At 48.9% G+C, this 19059-nt stretch overlaps 7 protein-coding genes across 7 annotated transcripts; 5 read left to right on the top strand and 2 right to left on the bottom strand.

The window, feature by feature from the left end:
• Positions 1-362: 362 nt before the first annotated feature.
• On the bottom strand, positions 363-2080 carry N7462_010920 (FAD-binding oxidoreductase; the record flags this gene model as incomplete). The annotated part of the gene is made up of 2 exons (XM_057082634.1): positions 363-395; positions 476-2080. 2 exons carry the CDS (start codon positions 2078-2080, stop codon positions 363-365), a joined length of 1638 nt encoding a protein of 545 aa, XP_056929674.1.
• A 1017-nt stretch (positions 2081-3097) lies between these two features.
• N7462_010921 (dTDP-4-dehydrorhamnose reductase family protein) lies at positions 3098-4186 on the top strand (the record flags this gene model as incomplete). The annotated part of the gene is made up of 3 exons (XM_057082635.1): positions 3098-3279; positions 3381-3400; positions 3471-4186. 3 exons carry the CDS (start codon positions 3098-3100, stop codon positions 4184-4186), a joined length of 918 nt encoding a protein of 305 aa, XP_056929675.1.
• Positions 4187-6179: 1993 nt separating this feature from the next.
• Positions 6180-8486, top strand: N7462_010922 (uncharacterized protein; the record flags this gene model as incomplete). Its single annotated transcript, XM_057082636.1, has 1 exon — positions 6180-8486. The coding sequence occupies one exon, from the start codon at positions 6180-6182 to the stop codon at positions 8484-8486; it is 2307 nt and encodes a 768-aa protein (XP_056929676.1).
• Positions 8487-9270: 784 nt separating this feature from the next.
• Positions 9271-10492, top strand: N7462_010923 (glycoside hydrolase family 16 protein; the record flags this gene model as incomplete). Its single annotated transcript, XM_057082637.1, has 3 exons — positions 9271-9587; positions 9639-10098; positions 10154-10492. 3 exons carry the CDS (start codon positions 9271-9273, stop codon positions 10490-10492), a joined length of 1116 nt encoding a protein of 371 aa, XP_056929677.1.
• An 814-nt stretch (positions 10493-11306) lies between these two features.
• Positions 11307-12434, bottom strand: N7462_010924 (uncharacterized protein; the record flags this gene model as incomplete). The annotated part of the gene is made up of 1 exon (XM_057082638.1): positions 11307-12434. The coding sequence occupies one exon, from the start codon at positions 12432-12434 to the stop codon at positions 11307-11309; it is 1128 nt and encodes a 375-aa protein (XP_056929678.1).
• A 2030-nt stretch (positions 12435-14464) lies between these two features.
• Positions 14465-16023, top strand: N7462_010925 (MFS transporter; the record flags this gene model as incomplete). The annotated part of the gene is made up of 4 exons (XM_057082639.1): positions 14465-14656; positions 14782-15183; positions 15239-15595; positions 15652-16023. 4 exons carry the CDS (start codon positions 14465-14467, stop codon positions 16021-16023), a joined length of 1323 nt encoding a protein of 440 aa, XP_056929679.1.
• A 1233-nt stretch (positions 16024-17256) lies between these two features.
• On the top strand, positions 17257-18561 carry N7462_010926 (cellulase family protein; the record flags this gene model as incomplete). Its single annotated transcript, XM_057082640.1, has 1 exon — positions 17257-18561. One exon carries the CDS (start codon positions 17257-17259, stop codon positions 18559-18561), a length of 1305 nt encoding a protein of 434 aa, XP_056929680.1.
• Positions 18562-19059: the final 498 nt, after the last annotated feature.

Below are 19059 nucleotides of genomic sequence, written 5' to 3' on the forward strand. Positions count from 1 at the left end.
GAAGCTCTAAGCGTCACAGCAGCGAGTGTCAAAGGAAAGAGAGAGTCGGGCAGTTAAAGGGGTGGAGCATATAACGATAATCGTCCAAACAACAGCGCCGTCTCGCATGGCAACCAGCTGGGGCCTTGGGCATCAAGTGGGGGTCGGGACTAGTCTATTTACGGAATGGTGTGATGTAAGGGCCACCAATCATGGGACGCCAGGGTCACATGCACCTTGGTCTGAATTTGGCCCACTTGTCCCGGAAAGGAAATCGTATAGAAGTAAATAATTCAACAATGGAGGATTTTGCAATAGCCCCGGAACATCGATCTCTTTTTTTTATACAATACATGCTCCTTGAAACTCGATTTTGGAGGCCCCTAGATGTACTTATACGGGTTCATGATGCCGTTCTATTGAGGTTTAGTTAGCAAAATGCCGAGATCACTGAGGTGCTGTGGAATGGTAAGACGATTTAAACTCGGGTGCTTACCGGATCATAAAGTGCCTTAAGCTGCTTCATCAACTTGACCATAGTCTCATTTTGACTATAGCCGATGAACTCCCGTTTGGCAATACCCAGGCCGTGTTCGGCACTAATGCTCCCTTGGCGCTTCTGGATCCATTCGTACACCCAAGGCTCGATGGCTTTCTCAACCTCCTTGTTATACTGACGCACGGAGACGTTGAGGTGCAGGTTCGAATCTCCCATGTGACCGTAGCCAACCACGGCACGAACAGGGAAGGAGTCATCATCACCAACGAATCCCTTCTCGGTGAGGCGCTGCTTGCAGTCCTCCACCAACTGGTACAGCTCCGGAAGAGGAATCGACACATCATATTTATAGGTACCACCGAGATGGCTCAGGGCCTCTGTAATACCCTCACGCCAGCGCCACAAAGCCTGGAACTGGGTCTCATCCTGGGCCAGTACACCATCGGCGACGATACCCTCGCCCATGACATGCTCAAGGAATGACTCCAACTTTTCCATGTCGTGCTCGGCATTTGAACCGCTGGTCTCAACCAGACAGTAGAAGGGATATTCACCCTCCAGAGGCTGCTTACTTCCGGTAGATTCATAGACCAAGCGCTGGCTGCGACCGTCCATCAGCTCAAACGCCGAGAGAATCTCGGACAGTTGACCCTTGGCCTCACGATAGGCCTTCTGCACCTGCTCGAAGCTCTCCAGGCCAAAATAAGCAACATTCACGGCCTTTGGTCGTGGTGGGCACAGAATGGCAACTTTGGTGATCAGTCCAATAGTACCCTCGGCACCAATAAAGAGTTGTTTGAGGTCATAACCAGTGTTGTTCTTCCGTAGGGTGGATAGGGAGTCGACGATGGTCCCGTCCGGCAGGACCGCCTCAAGACCAAGCACACTGCCATGAAGACTGCCGTAGCGCAGCAGACGCAGACCTCCGGCATTGGTGGCGACATTGCCTCCGATGTGGCAGGATCCCTTGGCGCCCAGGTCCAGCGGAAACAGATGGCTGCGTTCCGCGAGATACTGGTCGGCCACCTCCAGAATGACACCGGCGTCAGCGACCAGGACTCCAGACGCTTCGTCGAAAGAACGGATCTGGTTCATGCGCGAGGTGTTGATCACGATCTCGTCGAATACGGGAACGGAGCCACCGACCAGACCAGTATTTCCACCCTGCGGGACGACGGCCAACCTCCGGTCATTACAGTATTTCAACACCTTGCTGACTTCTTCGGTGGTCTGGGGCTTCAGCACGAGCCGAGTATGGCCCCGGTACTTGCGCATCCAGTCGCTGTTGAAGGGCTCAATGTCGTCCGTCGCATCGGCGGTCACGCCATCGACCACGGCGGACTGAGCGCCGAGAAGCTCCTTGAAAAAAGTAACATCATCAGCAGTAAGTTCGCTGAAATTAGGATCGCGCTTGACATTGGGGTAGGCGTCGCTGGTGAACTTGATCTGCTTGTCTGCCCGGACGGTGGAGCTGACACTGAATGTGCGGACGGCAGTCGGAGCTGGGGATAGAGGGAGAGCGGAGCGGAGGGCAATGCGAGGGCGAGGGCGAGGGACCCGAGCCCGTCGCAAGGCGGCTGAGAGGTTCCGGGCACCCGACATCGTGAGGCGAGATTGTCTGGAGGAGAGAAAGCGATGAAGGGAAATTGGGAGATAAATTTTGGGAATGATGGGCTCCGAGCCATTCAAGAGTGGAGATCCCGCTCCGATCTCCTGCCGGGAGCATCGCGCCATTGCACGCACTCGGATTTGTATCCGCTTTGCAGAGCTTCGGTGATTTTCGGCAATTGTAATTTTTGCACGACTTCGCCAGGAACTCCCATCAAAGACAATAATATTTGACCTCTATAATTACGCATCACATCTGATTTACTAGTAGGAGGTAGTACAGGGACTGGACACGATTGGCATTCTTGTATCTCAGCCCCTTGTCGTTCTCACTCAGAGATTACGGGCGAGCCTTTAGCCGTCTGCGTCTATAGATGTTTAACCGAATGACAGTACTTACGCCCGGCGTCCCACATCGGAATTTCGTAGAGTATCCATGAGACATGTCCAGAGATAATTTTAGTTCATTGAAGTGTTTTTGAGGCAATCGTGAAAAATGGACAATTATATGGTAGGAAGCTTGTGTAAAGCACAGGCTCTTTCAACTCCCAAGCTCCTAGGTTTGCTCTTTTCTTCATCTATTCCGAATGATAGGATTGAGGTGTTATCGAAGAGAAGAGCAATTGTAAATGTCCTGCCCCGATCATCAAGGAGACCGATTGTATTCTTTGCGGAGCAATGGAAGCTCGCCAGGTCGGCCGCTCAAGGGTTAAGCTTGCAACTCTAAAAAAGGCTAAAGCTATTGAGCTTGAGCTGATCTTCTAAAGCCCTCGACGTCGTCCCTGAGCTTAGTATATTACACTGGTAAGGAATACAACTATTGGAATGATAGGCTTTCATTAACCTCTTCTTATAGTTGTAAGAAATAATAAAAATCGCGACCAAAATGCGAAAGATGACTCGGCCGATGGGAGTCAGTTACGTCATGCCAGTGCCCCGCAGGCTCGAGGCGGGCAAGGGCAACTTCAAATTCTCACCGGTGACCAACTCTTCCTTTCTGCCATTGTCAACATGACTTCGACAGTCCTTATCACCGGAGCCAGTGGCCTTCTGGGCCGCCAGGTCTTCAACACCTTTCAGCACTCGGGAGTCTTGGTGGTCGGTCAGGGCTTCTCGCGTGCAGCCCCGCCAACTATTCTCAAGGCAGATTTGGAGAAAGCGGAGGAGATTAAAGCCCTCTTGAACGATGTCAAGTGAGTTCTTTGATCTATGGATGATTCTGTTGAATATTGTATTCTGAGCAGAAGCCACTGGCAATGAAGCGCAAATGGCTAACTTTTCCCCTTTGCATCAGACCACAGATTGTCATTCACTGTACGCCTCTTGGTCTCCACTATCCTCGCCTTCCTCATCCCTATATTGAAGCTTACGAATAATACATTAGGTGCGGCCAACCGATCTCCAGATCTGTGTGAGAAGAACCCCGAGCAAGCGCGGAATGTTAATGTAGAGGCCACTCGAGCCCTAGCCGAGGAATGTCAATCCCGCGGAGCCTTCCTCATCTATATTTCGACCGACTACGTTTTTCCTGGCCTAGAGGGCCAGGCTCCCTACGAAACAGATGCTGAGACTAAACCACCCAACGTGTACGGGGAATTGAAACGAGACGGTGAAGTAGCAGTTCTGCAGGCCACCAAGGATTCGGGTCTAGGCGTGGTCCTTCGCGTGCCGGTGCTGTACGGATCGGCCAAGGACAACTCTGAGAGTGCAGTCAACACTCTGGTAGACGCGGTCAAGAAGGCCCAGGATGAGAATGCGGGTTTGAAGATGGATGACTGGGCTCAACGATATCCCACGAACACCGAGGACGTGGCGCGGGTGTGCCGCGACATCGTCATCAAGTACCTGCAGCAAAAGGACCGCCTGAAAGAGCTGCCGCACATTCTGCAGTTCAGCTCCGAGGACCGGATGACCAAGTATGAGATCTGCGAGAAGCTGGCTGAGGTAATGGGCTGGTCTCTCCCGGGCATGATCCCCAACAAGCAGGGCAATGACCCCAATGGAGGCGTCCAGCGACCCTACGACACCCACTTGTCCACCAAGGCTCTGATTGACTTGGGCATTGATGTGCGGACTATGGACTTTGTGGCTTGGTGGTAAGCATAGCCCTGTTTTCTGTTCCCAGTCTATTGATCTTGTGCTACAATGCTAATCTGCGCGTGGGATTTAATCAGGCGACGGGAATTGGGTGCGTATCGCAAGTGAGAACGGGACGCTACGGATAAAACGGATGGAATTTAACTCAATAGCATTTAGAGCTTCTCCAGACTGCTCAAATTTATGCGTATATGACACTTCCAGGACGCTTAATGTACAATGCTTTCCCCAGCGGGATACGACAAACCTAAATCCGAGAGTAGAGTGAATCCCACTACAGTGCTTGGTAGTAGCCCCCAGAGAGTATGAAATCGTCGACCTTTCAGGGCAGCCGCCTGGCCCATCCGCCCCTCGATCTCGCCCCGGTTCCCAACATCTGCAACTCCCATCACGCCCGGCCTAGTCGTGGTGAGACACAAGTCACTCCGCAGGTGATCAGAGAACCTCGAGGGCCCATGGTAGACCAGATCCACGGGGGAGAGTTTAATAGCGTCTGGTTGATATATCAATCATTTGGGGGGGCTGCTTCCAGATGTACGGAGAACCGAGTCCGATATGAAACACAAGATCACCCAAGTCCAAGTTGACCTCTGGTCGACGTTGACGCGTCGTTGAGGCGATACGGTGAGCCGGTGGAAACAGCCCAGTGAAGAAACTGGGAAGTTGAAGTCGGAATGGATCACGCCCTGCATCTAGATCGGATGGCGCTCTGCAAGTGAGCGACAGCGGTGGCTGGCTGCGGTTGGCTGCGATCCTAGATGACCCGCTCGACTATTCTCGAGAGGGTCATACCCAACGACAGCAGGAGACGACTCAGACTCGACCAGGCACTTCAGGGCTGGGACTTTGTTGCAGAGTCAGCTTTCCGGGCGCTGTTTGGCCCCATTTGGTCCTGTTTGGGGGCGATCAGCCCTAGTGACTTCGTTAGTTATTTTAGTCACTTCAGTTGGCCTGGCGGGAGGAGGTTCAAGCCTGTTCGACTGGCCCCCAGGAGTCGCGGTGGGACGGGGCCCGTCAAGTGCGGATCAGTTGGTGCAGTGGAGCCCCAAAGCCAGGGTCCAGTCGTGCGTCTGTTGGTAGCTCACAAATGAGACGAGATCACAGAGAATCCTCGGCCACGAGACTTGGAGCCAGAGTCTTGCACTCTTGGAACTGGCGACGGTGAAACCGGCTGGCGAATATTTTGCCCGTTGTCTCCGCCGATTGCCAAAACGGGCCACAGGTCGACTTCGCTTTCCATGAGAATTCACCTCCGGAATGTGAACCCGGAAACGTCTTCCCCAGCCACCCACCCGCTTCAGCGCATCGGCGCTGGACCTCTTGACGCTTCTTTCTGAGACCTCCAGTTTTGGGGTCTTGCGTTCTCCCTCGCGTCGACATTTGCCAACACAATCGCCAAGTTCCACGATCGAATCTGCCCAGGATCAAGCAACCCCCGGCCACCACGACGTACTCGGTGCCGCGCTTATTCGCCTATTTTTCCATTCTCTGGTAAGTATGATTGCTGTCTACTTGTGCCACAGAGGTGTCCACGCGTCCTATCTTGTCATAGCCAAATTGAGTCTGGTTTTTGGCCATCTTGCGCACTGTCCCTATAACAGCGCATGGGGGGATCCATTGCGAACCCGACGGTTGGGTTGGCGCAAAACCGTAACCAGGACTGGTGCATTCGCGCCCAGTCTCATACCTTGGCGCCCTGCCCTTCTGTTGCCTTTTTTCTTTGCTTCGTCCATCGTCCTACCACACCTCTCTTCTTATTTTCCCCCTCCCCTTCTTCTAACTTGTCAGCCCTGGCTGTTCCTCATACTTGCTTAAGCTCACTGTTTGCCTGTTTTTCGCATTGCGGTTTCAATAACTTATTGACATAATCAGACTCTTCACCAGTTTTCTATACCATAATGTGACTTTGGTCGCATCGCGATAAGCGTTTGATTACACTTGGATCCTTGTGATTTGAATTACTCGCTTCGGTTGACGTCGGCCGCCTTGAGCAACCATGGGAATCCATAACGCGAATGTGGTAACGCATCACCCTTTTCACAATGAAAGCAAATTTGAGGGGCAGTATGAGGACCAAGATAGGGTCCACAATGCGATGTACCCTTCGACAGCTGGAGGGGCAATGCCGAATGAGCATAACCCGTCCATCGCTCGAAGTATGTCTCGATACAGGCGCAAACGACCCCCGACAACCACTGGTCCGATAACAGCCTCCGTCCCTGCTATGCCAAATAGTACCAAGATTCAGTCCATGCCCCCAGTACCTGATCTTGCAAAGCGAGCACTGACAGCGGAGGAAGAAGAGGAGGAGCGCACAAGACAAAGACATCGACAGAATGCTATGGACCAGCTGACGGGAGGACGTACTTCATCTCAGCCAAGTCCATCGCGCCCTGACAGATTAAGGAAGGAATCGTCGCGAAAAAAGCCAGCAACGGACCAGTCTCCTAGATCAGCTAATGGACGCCATGGTGATACGCCACTTTCCCCTAGCAATAGCAATCGCCGATCTCTGTTGCAGAAAGTTGGACTTGGCAAAGGCAAAGAGCCTATCGATCCTCCGCCACTTAACTATATTGGAATCGGTGGAAGTGGCATCGTTCCCGGTACCGATGCGCCACGTTCTGCTGTTAATGCCGGCGAGCGCTTGGTACTAGTTAAATTCGGTGGTGCTACAGCAAATTTGGTCGTCAGTCCCTCAACCCAAGCCTACTGCCTTCTTATGTCTGCTTCGAAAGATTTGGCACGCAGCATTGACCCGAACACTTTCATTGTTATTGAGTCTTTCCAAAAGCTGGGTCTAGAACGGCCGCTGCGGCGTTACGAGCGCATCCGAGATGTGATGAATTCCTGGGCACATGATGCCGAGAATTGCCTGATAATCGTCCCTCCTTCGAGCATGGACGCTCTAGCTCAGCTCGACTCTCGGAATGTGCCTGTTGAAAAGCCTAGTGGGACCACTGTCTATCTTTACCACTCCCAGCGCCCCCGAAAGTGGGATAAACGCTATATCACACTTCGTCCAGATGGACAAGTCACGGTGGCGAAGAAAGAAAACTCTACAGACCAGAGCAATATTTGTCATCTGTCCGACTTTGACATTTACTCTCCCAGTGTTCGTGCGCTTGCGAAGGAGATCAAACCGCCGAAAAAGATATGCTTTGCGATTAAAAGCCAACAGAAATCATCAATGTTTCTCTCAACCGAAAACTTTGTACACTTCTTCTCCACCAACGATAAGGCTTCGGCCGACAAGTGGCATCAGGCAGTTCAGAGCTGGCGAAGCTGGTACCTTGTCAACAAAGTTGGCGTGACCGAGAACGAGGATGTCAAGCCGACTATGTCGATTCGGACCAATACAAGTCTGTCTCAACAACAACCACTTTTAGATCGGCAGTCTAGTGACCCGGAGCCAATCATGCTCTCCCGAACCTCTACTGATCAATCACGGCCACCTCATTCCAAGGAACACTTCTCGCGTAAACAGCTCACTCGGGAGCGTGGACCGCCTCCAAGTTCCTTTCCTAAAAGTTTGGCCAACGATCTTGTCACTAAGGGGTCTAGCGAAATTAACAGCGGGTACTTGGCTCCTGGTATATCATCAGAGGAAGGGGAGGCAGAAACTTTTGCACCTGCTGGTCTCCTGGGTAGGAATTATAGTCAGAGGCAACAAGCGATGCGTGAGCGAGAGGAAAGAGAAAAGCGGACAAAACAGGAGCTTTTCGCGAACTCCATATTCCCTCCCGGGCAACAAAGCGGCCATAACAACACTCCTCCCCAAATTTCCGATCCCGCCGTCTTGGTCGGTCGTTCTCTGTCTACCACACAAAAGCCCCTGGTAGACCTAACGCCTACCTTCCATGAGCCACCACAGCACACTCGCAAAGGCCGCGGCGTCACCGTGGATCCCGGCATGCAGCTTATTGATGGAGCAACAGGGCCTGATCTGACTCCTGGGACAGTCGTAATTCCCTCCGCAACGGCATGGCGACGCCCTACAGATACTAGTTCCCTCAATCGCAATCATTCGAATACCGCACGTTCTGTGCGTAATGCCTCGACCTCCACCAATTATCCCGACTACAATTCCACAGGTGCTCCCAGCCCAGCGTCCCCAAATATCCCTTTTACAGCACAGAGTCTACTCGCACTTTCTCGAAAAACAAGCACTCGTGCACAAACCAAAGCTGCGGCCCCCACAGGCCATGGTGTGGCAACAGGTGATCGAAGTGCTACGCGCCCAATGATTGACATGTCTTCGGAAAATCCCTTTGCTGAAGGCAGTCTTCTACGAAAGCTGTAGACAAGAATTTATCTCCATCTATGCTGATGACATGATTCGTTTTTACTCGTTCTCTCTCATCTTCTCCATGTCTTAGTGTCTCGGACACCCTATACTAGTTAGTCTGGCTATCGGGGGATCTTTTCTATCAGAGGTTTTTTTGAGCTTTTCTCTGTGGAAATGGCGCTCTTGGTGTCAACTACGAATTCGGACACAAAGAAGATCTAAGTAACCCATCACTGTTTCCACTACGTCTCTCGGGACCCTTCGTGCTTGGACTGTATGGATAAATGTTCATTATACCCTTTCTTTGATAGCATTCAACTTCCATCCAACGTATAGCGAATGATCTTTATTAATATTGTAAAAAGGAAGTTGGAGAAAAGCAGCTATGCTAAGTGCTGGGATTAAATGAAAGATCAACCTGATATTACAGCATATCACATCACACCCGGTAGATCAAGATTAGTAGCATTAACCATCAACTTAGTCTTAGCTTGTCTCGGCTTGAGGATAGTAATGGGAAAGAAACTTTACGTATTCAAAGCAGTCGGTTTTCATATTAACCCTATTTCTCTGTGACTTTGTGCGCTTTTGGCATCGGCGCACCGAAACTGGAACCGCAACTTTATTTGGGAGTACTATTCCTATCTAAGTGCTGGTAAGTATGATACTAAATCTTTGAGGTATATGTCCTACATTTCCATTCATTCCTTCTTTTTTTTCCTCCCCCTGTAAATCAACACTTAAGAAAATCTTTATTTGAAAAACCAAGTTTACCAAGTGACTTGACCTCATTTGAACCATGACCAACAACTGGGTTCTCAAAAGCCCTCGTAAGATTACTTCCCATGACTCTCTACCTCCGGATACTTCCTCTTCAAAAAGACCATGGTATAACTGCTGTGGCTGGGGACGACGCATGAACCTCATAGTTTCTTTGATTTTGATGCTGTCCATTGTAGGGGCAGTTGCCATCGGTAGTATTGAGATAGCCCGGATCAACCGGTACCCAGATTATGCATCACTGAATTACCAGTTAGTGGACGTCTATGAGGGGATCTCGTTCTTTGAGGGGTTCAACTACTTCACTGAAGATGACCCAACTGGTGGTTTTGTTGTGTATGTATCACCCCGGCCAAATTAGTGTTTTAATTTAACAAGATATCATAGATATGTCAACAAGGAGACTGCCGAGGGTTTTAATCTGACCTATGCTACCGAGTTATCGGCCGTCCTCCGCGTTGATACATTCACAATCAATGCTCCAAAGGGCCGCAACTCGGTACGCATTGAGTCTAAAAATACGTTCGATTCGGGGCTTTTCATCTTTGACATTATTCACAGTCCTTATGGATGCGGTACATGGCCCGCTTTATGGCTTACAGATGGGTACAACTGGCCGAATAATGGCGAAATTGATATTCTCGAATCCAACAACCAGGCGTCTCAAGGTAATGAAATGACGTTGCATACTACGCCAGGTTGTCATATGAAGGTCAAACGTAAGGAGACCGGATCCCAAGCATCTCAACAATGTGACTCTAGTGTTACTGGAATTGGCAATGGGGGATGCGGCGTCATTGGAAACCCGTCTACATACGGCAAACCTTTGAATGATGATGGTGGCGGGGTAAGATAAGCTCTCCTAGAATTCTCGAATCGTCCATTAATACGAATGTTGGTAGATCTATGCCCTCGAGCTCCGAGAGGAAGGAATTCGTATTTGGTTTTTTCCTCGGCATTCTATTCCCACTGATATACACAATGCATCTCCAGATCCTTCAACTTGGGGCACTGCGCTTGCTGACTTCCCTGGCACGGAGTGTGATATTTCTTCACATTTTCGGAATCAGAGTATTATTGCCAACATTGATCTTTGCGGTGAACTTGCAGGCCAAAAGCAGTATTATACAGATTTATATAATTGCCCAGGAATCTGCGAGGAGTTTGTTGCGAGCAACCCCGCGCAGTTAGAAGAGGCATATTGGGAGTTTAAGAGTTTCAAAGTATATCAGGGGACTTGAGCAGACTTGAATCTGGCTGGCTGTTTCTTTTATCTATTATTTCTACTTCCTCTGGCTTCTTGTCTATGATCTTGAATACTGGCCTGAGTATTTGACAATTTGCTTCAATCAACTTTCAAGTCAAATCTTTAATAGATTCTTCCGTGAACTATTTCCATAACAATTCCACCCACGCCGGCCGACATTACCTTCTCCAATAAGATGCTTACCGATGCACAATAACTGATATATAGGAAGTGTAAATCTGAGATTAGAGGTGCCAGACAACCCTGCTTTAGAATCGTGGTCACTTATATCTGGACTAGGTAGAGGCAATTAAATTGATTGATGATATACAGTGGGCATCAAAGTACGAACGAGTTACGCGTCGTTAACCACGAAGCCCCAGACCTCGATTCAGAAATTTACTTTTGCTTTCCTCCTCCAGTGTCTTTTCGAAGCCCCCATATTTACGACCATGCCAAATTTTTAGAGCGTATTGGTTCATTATTGCTGCCCACGAGCACAACATCATCGCTAGGGAGCAGAAAATAGGACATAATGTGTCCGAGGACGGGAATGACGCGGTGAAGACGTTTTCAACATCTTCGACAGAAATTGAAGAGATTCGCGAATGTTACTCAAGCTTTTCAGCCAGTGGAATTTGATTCATTTGGCTTTTCACGCCAATGGCTGTGGAGATTTGAATATCATTATTGCTGATATACTCACCCAGCGAGGACGTTTGGAATTGGAATTTTGCAGAAGGCCAATGAGGCTCCGTGAAAAAAGTTCATAAATCGATTACAGGGCGTTAAGAATCTTATAAAATGGTCTAAATTATAAAAATCATCGTCATTGCAATGACAACAAACGTGGATATTAGCAGGGCGTTTGGGCACAGCATACTAGATGCACGCCCAGTTGCCCGCTCAAAATTGACGAGCGAGCTGTTACCCTCGCCAATATTCAGTATCTGGGATGAATTGACCGTGTCCAAGCTACCCGTAAAGGTGACGCTAAAATTGACCTTCACTTCATCTTCATATGACCCATCCACTAGGGACTTCGTGAATCCAGAAACCGTTGAGCCAGAAATGGACAGCTCCAAGGTCTCGTTTGTAATCGAGCCATTGATATATATTCCCTTCTCCCAACCTACCCATAAATTATCGCTCGAGCGTTGGCATATTTCGCCGGGTAGGTGAATCTGATCTTCATGTCGGCCATCATTGGAATAGACTCTCTGGGAGGACTCCAAGCTCGAAAGGTCCCAGTAGCCATCAAATATAGCTCTTTCACTATTATTGGAATCCTGAGTCACATTCAACACCACGGCATCGATCGCGCCCTCAGTATCGCCACTTGAGTGAGAGCTATATTTGCGCCAGTCTACCGTTGTCCCGAGATGAATTAGATCCACATCTTGATCGCACCAACTGTATGAATACGCAATATCCGTGACCGATTTATCGGTTTTCCACGCCTTGAATCCTAACGAGAAGGGATTGCGCAAGTTTGTTGGGGTTGGGGCTTTTGGTCCGATCCAAGCCACACCAAGCATGCGAATTGAGGAACTGCCCGTGGGGCAGTTCGTCTTGAAAGCAGCGGAAGTGTTGGAAAGTTCTCGAATATCGTAGTTGAAGAAGGCCTCGCCTTGGAAATATGCCCCATTCCAGTCGGTATAGGCATCTGGGCTGCCGTAGATAAATGTGTAATTGCTATAGTGGTCCGGTTCCAGGTCGCTGACGGTAAGGCGATGATCGTCGACGCATGTGTAGGTGCTACCAGAGGAGGAGGTTGATGTAGAATCGCTTTCTGCACTGTCACTGTCGCTGCTGCCGCTACTCCCGCTGCTGCTGCTACCACTTTCGCCCTCGGAGTCGTGGCCTCTGCGCGATATGACCCCCGTCAGGATAGATGCCAAAGCGAAAAATGAAAGAAAGGGCTTCTGTAGGAACATATTGAAGATCGAGTAGTTTTTGTGGTTCACCTGTTGTCCTTTTCTTTTTGTTCCGAATTTTTCATTCACAAGTCTCGAGCATTTGGCTCTGAACACTGCTCGGCACACTTAACTGCGCTGGTGGTTCTTAACACAGGGTGGGACTCGTAGAATGATGAATATTGAAGCATTCTCAGTATTGAAACCTCCTTTTCAGAGATCATTCTTGTTTCTTGGTTCCATTCCCATGCCAAGAATACTCGGTTTTTATTTACAAAGTAGATAGGCCACATAGACTCCGCTGCCAAGGGTCTAGCGGAGGCGGAGCTCGTATTCCGGGATTAACGAACCTCCATTGGCTTAGTTCCAGGGATAGGTAATGCCAAGATGAAGAACCATTTTCATGATACGATGGTGGTGCTTGATTGATTGATGGAGGGTTTGGGGGTAAAAATCCCAGTAATCCTATGATGCCAGAGCGGCTCTATAAAATCCAATATCAGTTGCGACGATTTACCCCACTCATTTCAACTTCTTTCAGCCTCATTGATTCGTATTAGAGGTTCTTGGAAATCAAGTTTCCTGTAACATGATTTGTACTCTATGCGCATATACCAAAATGCATAACCAGCACATTTTATCTTTTATTTAGGCAAGTAGGTCTTCGATCTGTATGTGGAGTACGGCAGCTATGCATATTCGTATAATGGATACTGTCTGGCAAATCTTGACCTTCTCCTTCCATTATACGCAATACGCAATCCTCGCCACCATTTAGTCACTCGCAAAAATTTTAGGCACTCTGAGCTATATTTGGAGAGAAAATTTCTAGGCTCTATATAAGTAGCAAGGACTGGATAACCCTGTTACGCGCTGTAAACTGGTGAAATGGAGAATATGCTAGCTCCACGGGCAGCTTGCTTGGTGGATTGAACATTGCGTCCGGTCATTACAGTTATAGTCTCTAGATACCAGATAGCTAGATTTGCAACCTCTCTACTCTCTTTGGGAATCGAAATTTCTTTCACTATCGGGGAGGCCTGCTTGGTGTGGTGGCGCGTGGTGGTTTGGTGGTCGATTTGTTGATGCGATCGGGCTTTTTCTGCCTAGTCGGATTCAGCTGCGAGCTTACCCGGTTCACTGTTGAACCTAGTTGGGAGGTCTCATGTGTACCTGGGTCGACTCTGATGATCTATGTATTGTAATCTTGCTTTTTTTTACTCTTAGTCTTTATATAAAGTTAATCTATAGAGAGAATTGCAGTTATTAGAAAGAAGTAAAGGACGGCAAGATATCAGCTGGGAGGCACATGTGTATTGAAAACTGGGCAAAGAAACAGGCCACGCTCATTAATTAGTGCATTCGACCGAGCAGTCAGTAGGACCTGGGTGAACAGTAATCACAATAATGCTGTAGTGAAAGAAATGGTGATGTCTTTTCGTAGAGGGGCTCCTTAGTCAGTGAAGATGGGTGGCCTCGCCTTCCTATTGAGGTAGTTCACTCCAAGAAACGCGCCCCACTTTAAATCCTATGGTTCAAACTTGCACTGTGATCCGGCTCTGCTCGCAGACAGATTCAGCCCATTGAAAGGTGGAACGCTCGTCTCGCAATTTAGCTGGGAGATGTGACTACATCACAAGGTCAATACTTAGAACAAAATCTACCGATAGCCATTCATTAAATTAACAGAAAGAACACGAGTGCATGTGTGTTTCATTAGACCCTTAAAGATTTAAAGATTTAAGTCTTGTCATGTCTATTTTCAAGAATTCTTAATGGAAACCTAGCTTCGCCATTCACCGAGTGGGGCTCGTTTCTTTCAAATTTATGAAATATGTTTAGCGTTATAAAAGAGCCAGTATCCACAAAAGGGAATTTTTTACTCTCAATCCTCTCAATATTCCTTCATGATCATCAACGCGATTCTTCTAACTTCGCGCTCTTCTTCCTATCATACCTCTCACACGACCTTTCCGGCCCATATAACAGCGGAACTTTGCATATTCACTACCATTCTTTCTTGGCTGTCCGCAGATAGTACTTGATTTGAGATGTTCGAAAATCATGGTATACCAGAGGATGAGAACGGAGGAAATACAGGTCAAAGATCCTCGTCCGTAGCTTCCAGAATCACGTCAATCTCGGTCTTTCAGTGCTGGAATCATCCAAAGTCCAATATCTTCAAAACTTCAGCAACATTTTGGAGCTTTTTCGTGATGGGAGGCAATGATTCTGCATACGGAGTAGGTGCAACTTGGCCTGATCTCAAATCTTCCGACTGCTAAAGCTCACTAATGCCATAGCCACTACTACCATACGTCTGTGCTACCCGATACCTCTTTCTTTTCATCACTAACATGATGTTCAGCTCGAAACATATTACAATCTCTCCTATGTGGTTGTGTCACTCGTCTTCCTCTCGCCATTAGTCGGATATATTATCGCTGCCTTTGTGGTCAATCGACTTATCATCAAAGTTGGCCAGCGAGGTCTTGCTACAATCTCCTCAGGATGTCACCTTGTTGCTTACATCCTTAATTGTATTCATCCTCCATATCCTGTCCTCGTTGTCTCTTTCATATTCGCTGGCCTGGGAAACGGTCTCGCGGACTCAGCTTGGAATGCTTGGATAGGCAACATGAAGAATTCAAATCAATTACTTGGCTTACTCCACGGATGCTACGGTATTGGCGCTGTCATCAGTCCTCTGGTGGCTTCCTTCATGATTGCCGACGCTGAACTTCCTTGGTATTACTTCTATTATATCATGGTGAGCACTGTTCATAGCATCTATGATTGAATAATCCTAATATTCCTCTATATAGATCGGAGGAGCAGCGATAGAACTGGTATGGTGTGTAGCAGCTTTCTGGGACTCCAAGGGAGGAAAATCGGGCTTCTCTTCCTCTCAGTCCTCTGAACACGGGCCCGTAAGTATTCGTGAGGTTTTATTCCAGAATCCCTCCGCTCGAGTGACCTGGATATGCGCTATATTTCTTCTTGGCTATGTCGGAGTTGAAGTTGCCTTGGGCGGCTGGATTGTCACTTTCATGAGAGAGGTGCGGCATGGGGCAAAATTTGCCAGTAGCATGACCTCGACAGGATTCTGGCTTGGTATCGCGATTGGGAGAGTGGTGCTTGGATTTGTGACACCTCTTGTAGGGGAAAAATTGGCTATAACGGTATGTCTCCGCAGAACATCACTTCTCGAATAGCTTTATCTCATAACATATTGCAGATATATATTGTGCTGGAGGTAGTATTCGGTGTGATCCTGTATCAAGTACCGAATTTCTATGCAGGCGCTGTAGCGGTGTCATTGCAAGGGTTTTTCTTAGGTCCACTATTCCCTTCAGTGGTTGTCGCCACCACGAAACTACTGCCATCCAAACTACATGTAAGTGCAATTGGATTCGCGGCAGCGTTTGGTGGAAGTGGAGCGGCTATCTTACCGTTTGCCGTTGGTGCTATCGCACAGGCGAAGGGCGTTAGCGTGCTCCTTCCGTTCATTCTGGGGTTGTCCAGTGGCATTCTTATTCTCTGGCAAGGTCTTCCCAGAATACCCAAAACACGGGAGAACTCCAACAAGGCTGGAGCAGAAAATTGCTAGGTATATTGAGCCTGAAATTAATATGTTCAGCCTTCCTGGACTTGGCTTTGATTCCATCACTTGAACTTGAATTTCTGCTTGCCATGGCTATTGGTTTCTCTGACAATGGTTCATGTTATGCGTCATTGAATATGCGCAATTTTGACTTCAATTGGTGAAAACAAGTGAATATAACCTGCCTCGGGCAAGGAGAAGATAATTGTTGTTATGATAGCATCTTTCCTCTTTGAATTCCCTGATACAACATTGGCTCAATCTTTTCAGAGCAGTCCCGCACATGCAGGTCTTTGCCCAATAGGTCAGTAATCCACATTTTCATCCAGTTCGAGGCAGTTTCATTAGTATTGAGATCTAGCAAATAGAGAATCGTTATTTTATTCTATTTCTATCTCTTTTGGTGTAAGATGTGTTAAACATAATATATAGCAGCCTAGACTACCTGGGACTAGGATTGCTTCAGTACTTTTATGTAGTTACTAGATTGTAAATCGAACCATAGCTGGTGACTCGGGTAATAAAAGCTATTGAGTTTAGTTTTCCCTATCCTCTCACATTATAATAGGTTCTTTCTAATAATTTCCTTGAAAAGAACCATGAAATATCATAAAATAACGGTTCTCTATTTGCCGAATAGCTAGAATAACAACCTTTCCTTTCTCTTCGAAATCAACATTTAGGTCCCCTATCGGGACGGCCTGCTCAGTGTGGTAGTGCGTGGTGATTGGGGGAATGATTTGATGATCTGATATGCTCACAATGGCCTGCAATATCTCTACTTATGACATTGTTTGGACGAGATTAGGTTCCATCTATATATCCAACTCAGGCAAATGGAATTTATTTCAAGGCAATGACTCTTCTTTTCTGCCACGGGGCCCACATTCTATATAAGAGAAATCTCCTCCCTGGTCTTTCTATCCAGGCCTGCCTGAAGGGCTCTCGGCTACGCGCCTCCCCGTCAGCAATGGGCCACATCATTGGCCAGACGTCCCGAACAGACATCCTAATACGGCCAACAACTACGCGCGGCTTAGCCGGAAGTGCTCCTCGCCGAGTACCAACTCATACAGTCAGGGATTCATTCATCATATAGGTATCGTCTCTTTCATCTAAGCAGGCCGGAATAATTACAATTTGGTCTACGAGGTCATTGAATATACAATGGCTGCTATATTATCCACTTTACAGTCACACCAGCCTCCTGTATATGGACTCCGCTACTGGATAAGAACCATGATCTCCATCCTCCACTGGATCCGCCGGAATCGGCGGGCATCAGTGGTGTTTGCTGTCACGATACTGATGCTCTTTCAGTTGGCTCTTTGGCGAATGGACGGGGAGATATGGGATACTAAACCCACCTTCATGGGCACTCCAGATTTGCCTGGCCCGAACCCGGTTCTGGCGACGTCAAATTTCACCCCTCCCTTCCACACCGAGGGGCGCCAGATCCGTGATGCAACAGGGACCCCGATCAAGTTAACCAGTATCAACTGGTATGGGGCCAGTGATATTGACTATGTCCCCGGCGGGCTAGACGTCCGGCACCGAGACGACATCGCCCGATTAATCTGGGATCTCGGGTTCAACAGTGTGCGGCTACCGTACGCGGACGAGATCGTGGTTCGGAACCCGGTCATCGAGCCAGGGATCATCGCCGCCAACCAAGATCTGCTTGGACAACTGAGCCGCCAAGGAGAGCCGCTACGAGCGCTGGATGTCTTCTGGGCCATTGTGGAGAGTCTCACGGCAGCGGGGCTGCTGGTCATTGTCAATAATCATATCACGCAGGCGACATGGTGCTGTGGGGCAAACCCGTGTGACCTAAGCTGGCAGAACGACTGGTTTGGAGCGGATTTGATCTGTTCAGTACGTCAGAGCGAGGAGGACTGGATCCAGCACTGGGAGACGGTGATGGCACCGCTGGCGGGCAATCCGCGAGTGATGGGGGCGGACTTGCGCAACGAGGTCCGCGGGCTCTGGGGCACGATGCATTGGGAAAGATGGGCGCTGGCAGCGGAAAATGCTGGAGAACGACTGTTAGCGCTGAACCCGAACTGGTTGATGTTTGTAGAAGGCATATCCTCTGCAAATGACCTCTCCGGCGTCCAGCGACGACCCGTCCAACTCAGCGTGCCGAGCCGAGTGGTCTACTCGGCCCATGTATACCAATGGTCTGGCTGGGGTAATCTGCGGCCCTTTTCAGGCCGTTCCTATGCTGATTTCGCGGTGACGATGTGGAAGAACTGGGGATATCTGCTAGCGGAGGAGATTGCGCCGGTGTGGGTGGGTGAGATAGGCACGCCCGACCACGACGATGAACCGAGTGACGGGGACCGCAACTACTGGCGACATCTGGTGCAGTTCCTGGCGGAGACAGATGTAAGCTGGGGTTACTGGGCGCTGAATGCGCGCAAGGCAACGGGGGAATGGGAGAGCTATGGACTGGTGGGGGAGTCATGGGATTGGAAGTCAGTGCGGTGGGATGATCGGCTGGTAGACTTGCATCGCCTCGGTCGAGAGGAGCGGCTTGCATGAAGAAAAAAAAAAAAAAAAAAAAAAAGAGGGGGTAGAATGGAGAGGGAGAGAGAGGATCTACTGGATGCTCATCTCATCAAAGAGTGGGAAATATGGTGAAGACTCACGCCTGAAGTCTGCAGTCTGAAGTATAAGCAGCAGCGCAAGTGAACGTGCCCGAGAATCGCCTTGGCATCTGACCCGAAGAGACCAATAGAAGCGAGTCACGATGATGCCTGCCCTCTGAATCCGTCCCTCAATGCTTCGACGATGCTTTTGTATCTGATGTTCTGCTCCAACGATCCCAAAAGAACGAGCGGCAGATGCACCACGCTGAGCGGATCCCAGTGCTGATTGGGCGAGTGGGCGAGTGGGCGAGTGGGCGAGTGAGTGGAAGGAGCTTCGACAGTCAATGCGGTTGAGAGCCAATCGTTCGATCATGCACCGCCAAGCTTTTGGGGCTCGGATCCACTTTGGGCGGTTTGAGGGTTTCGAGGGTTTCGAGGGTTTTGGAGGGTT

The sequence above is a fragment of the Penicillium macrosclerotiorum genome (assembly GCF_028827735.1).
Source record: "Penicillium macrosclerotiorum strain IBT 26536 chromosome Unknown utg000010l_segment0_segment0, whole genome shotgun sequence".
Lineage (NCBI taxonomy): Eukaryota > Fungi > Ascomycota > Eurotiomycetes > Eurotiales > Aspergillaceae > Penicillium > Penicillium macrosclerotiorum.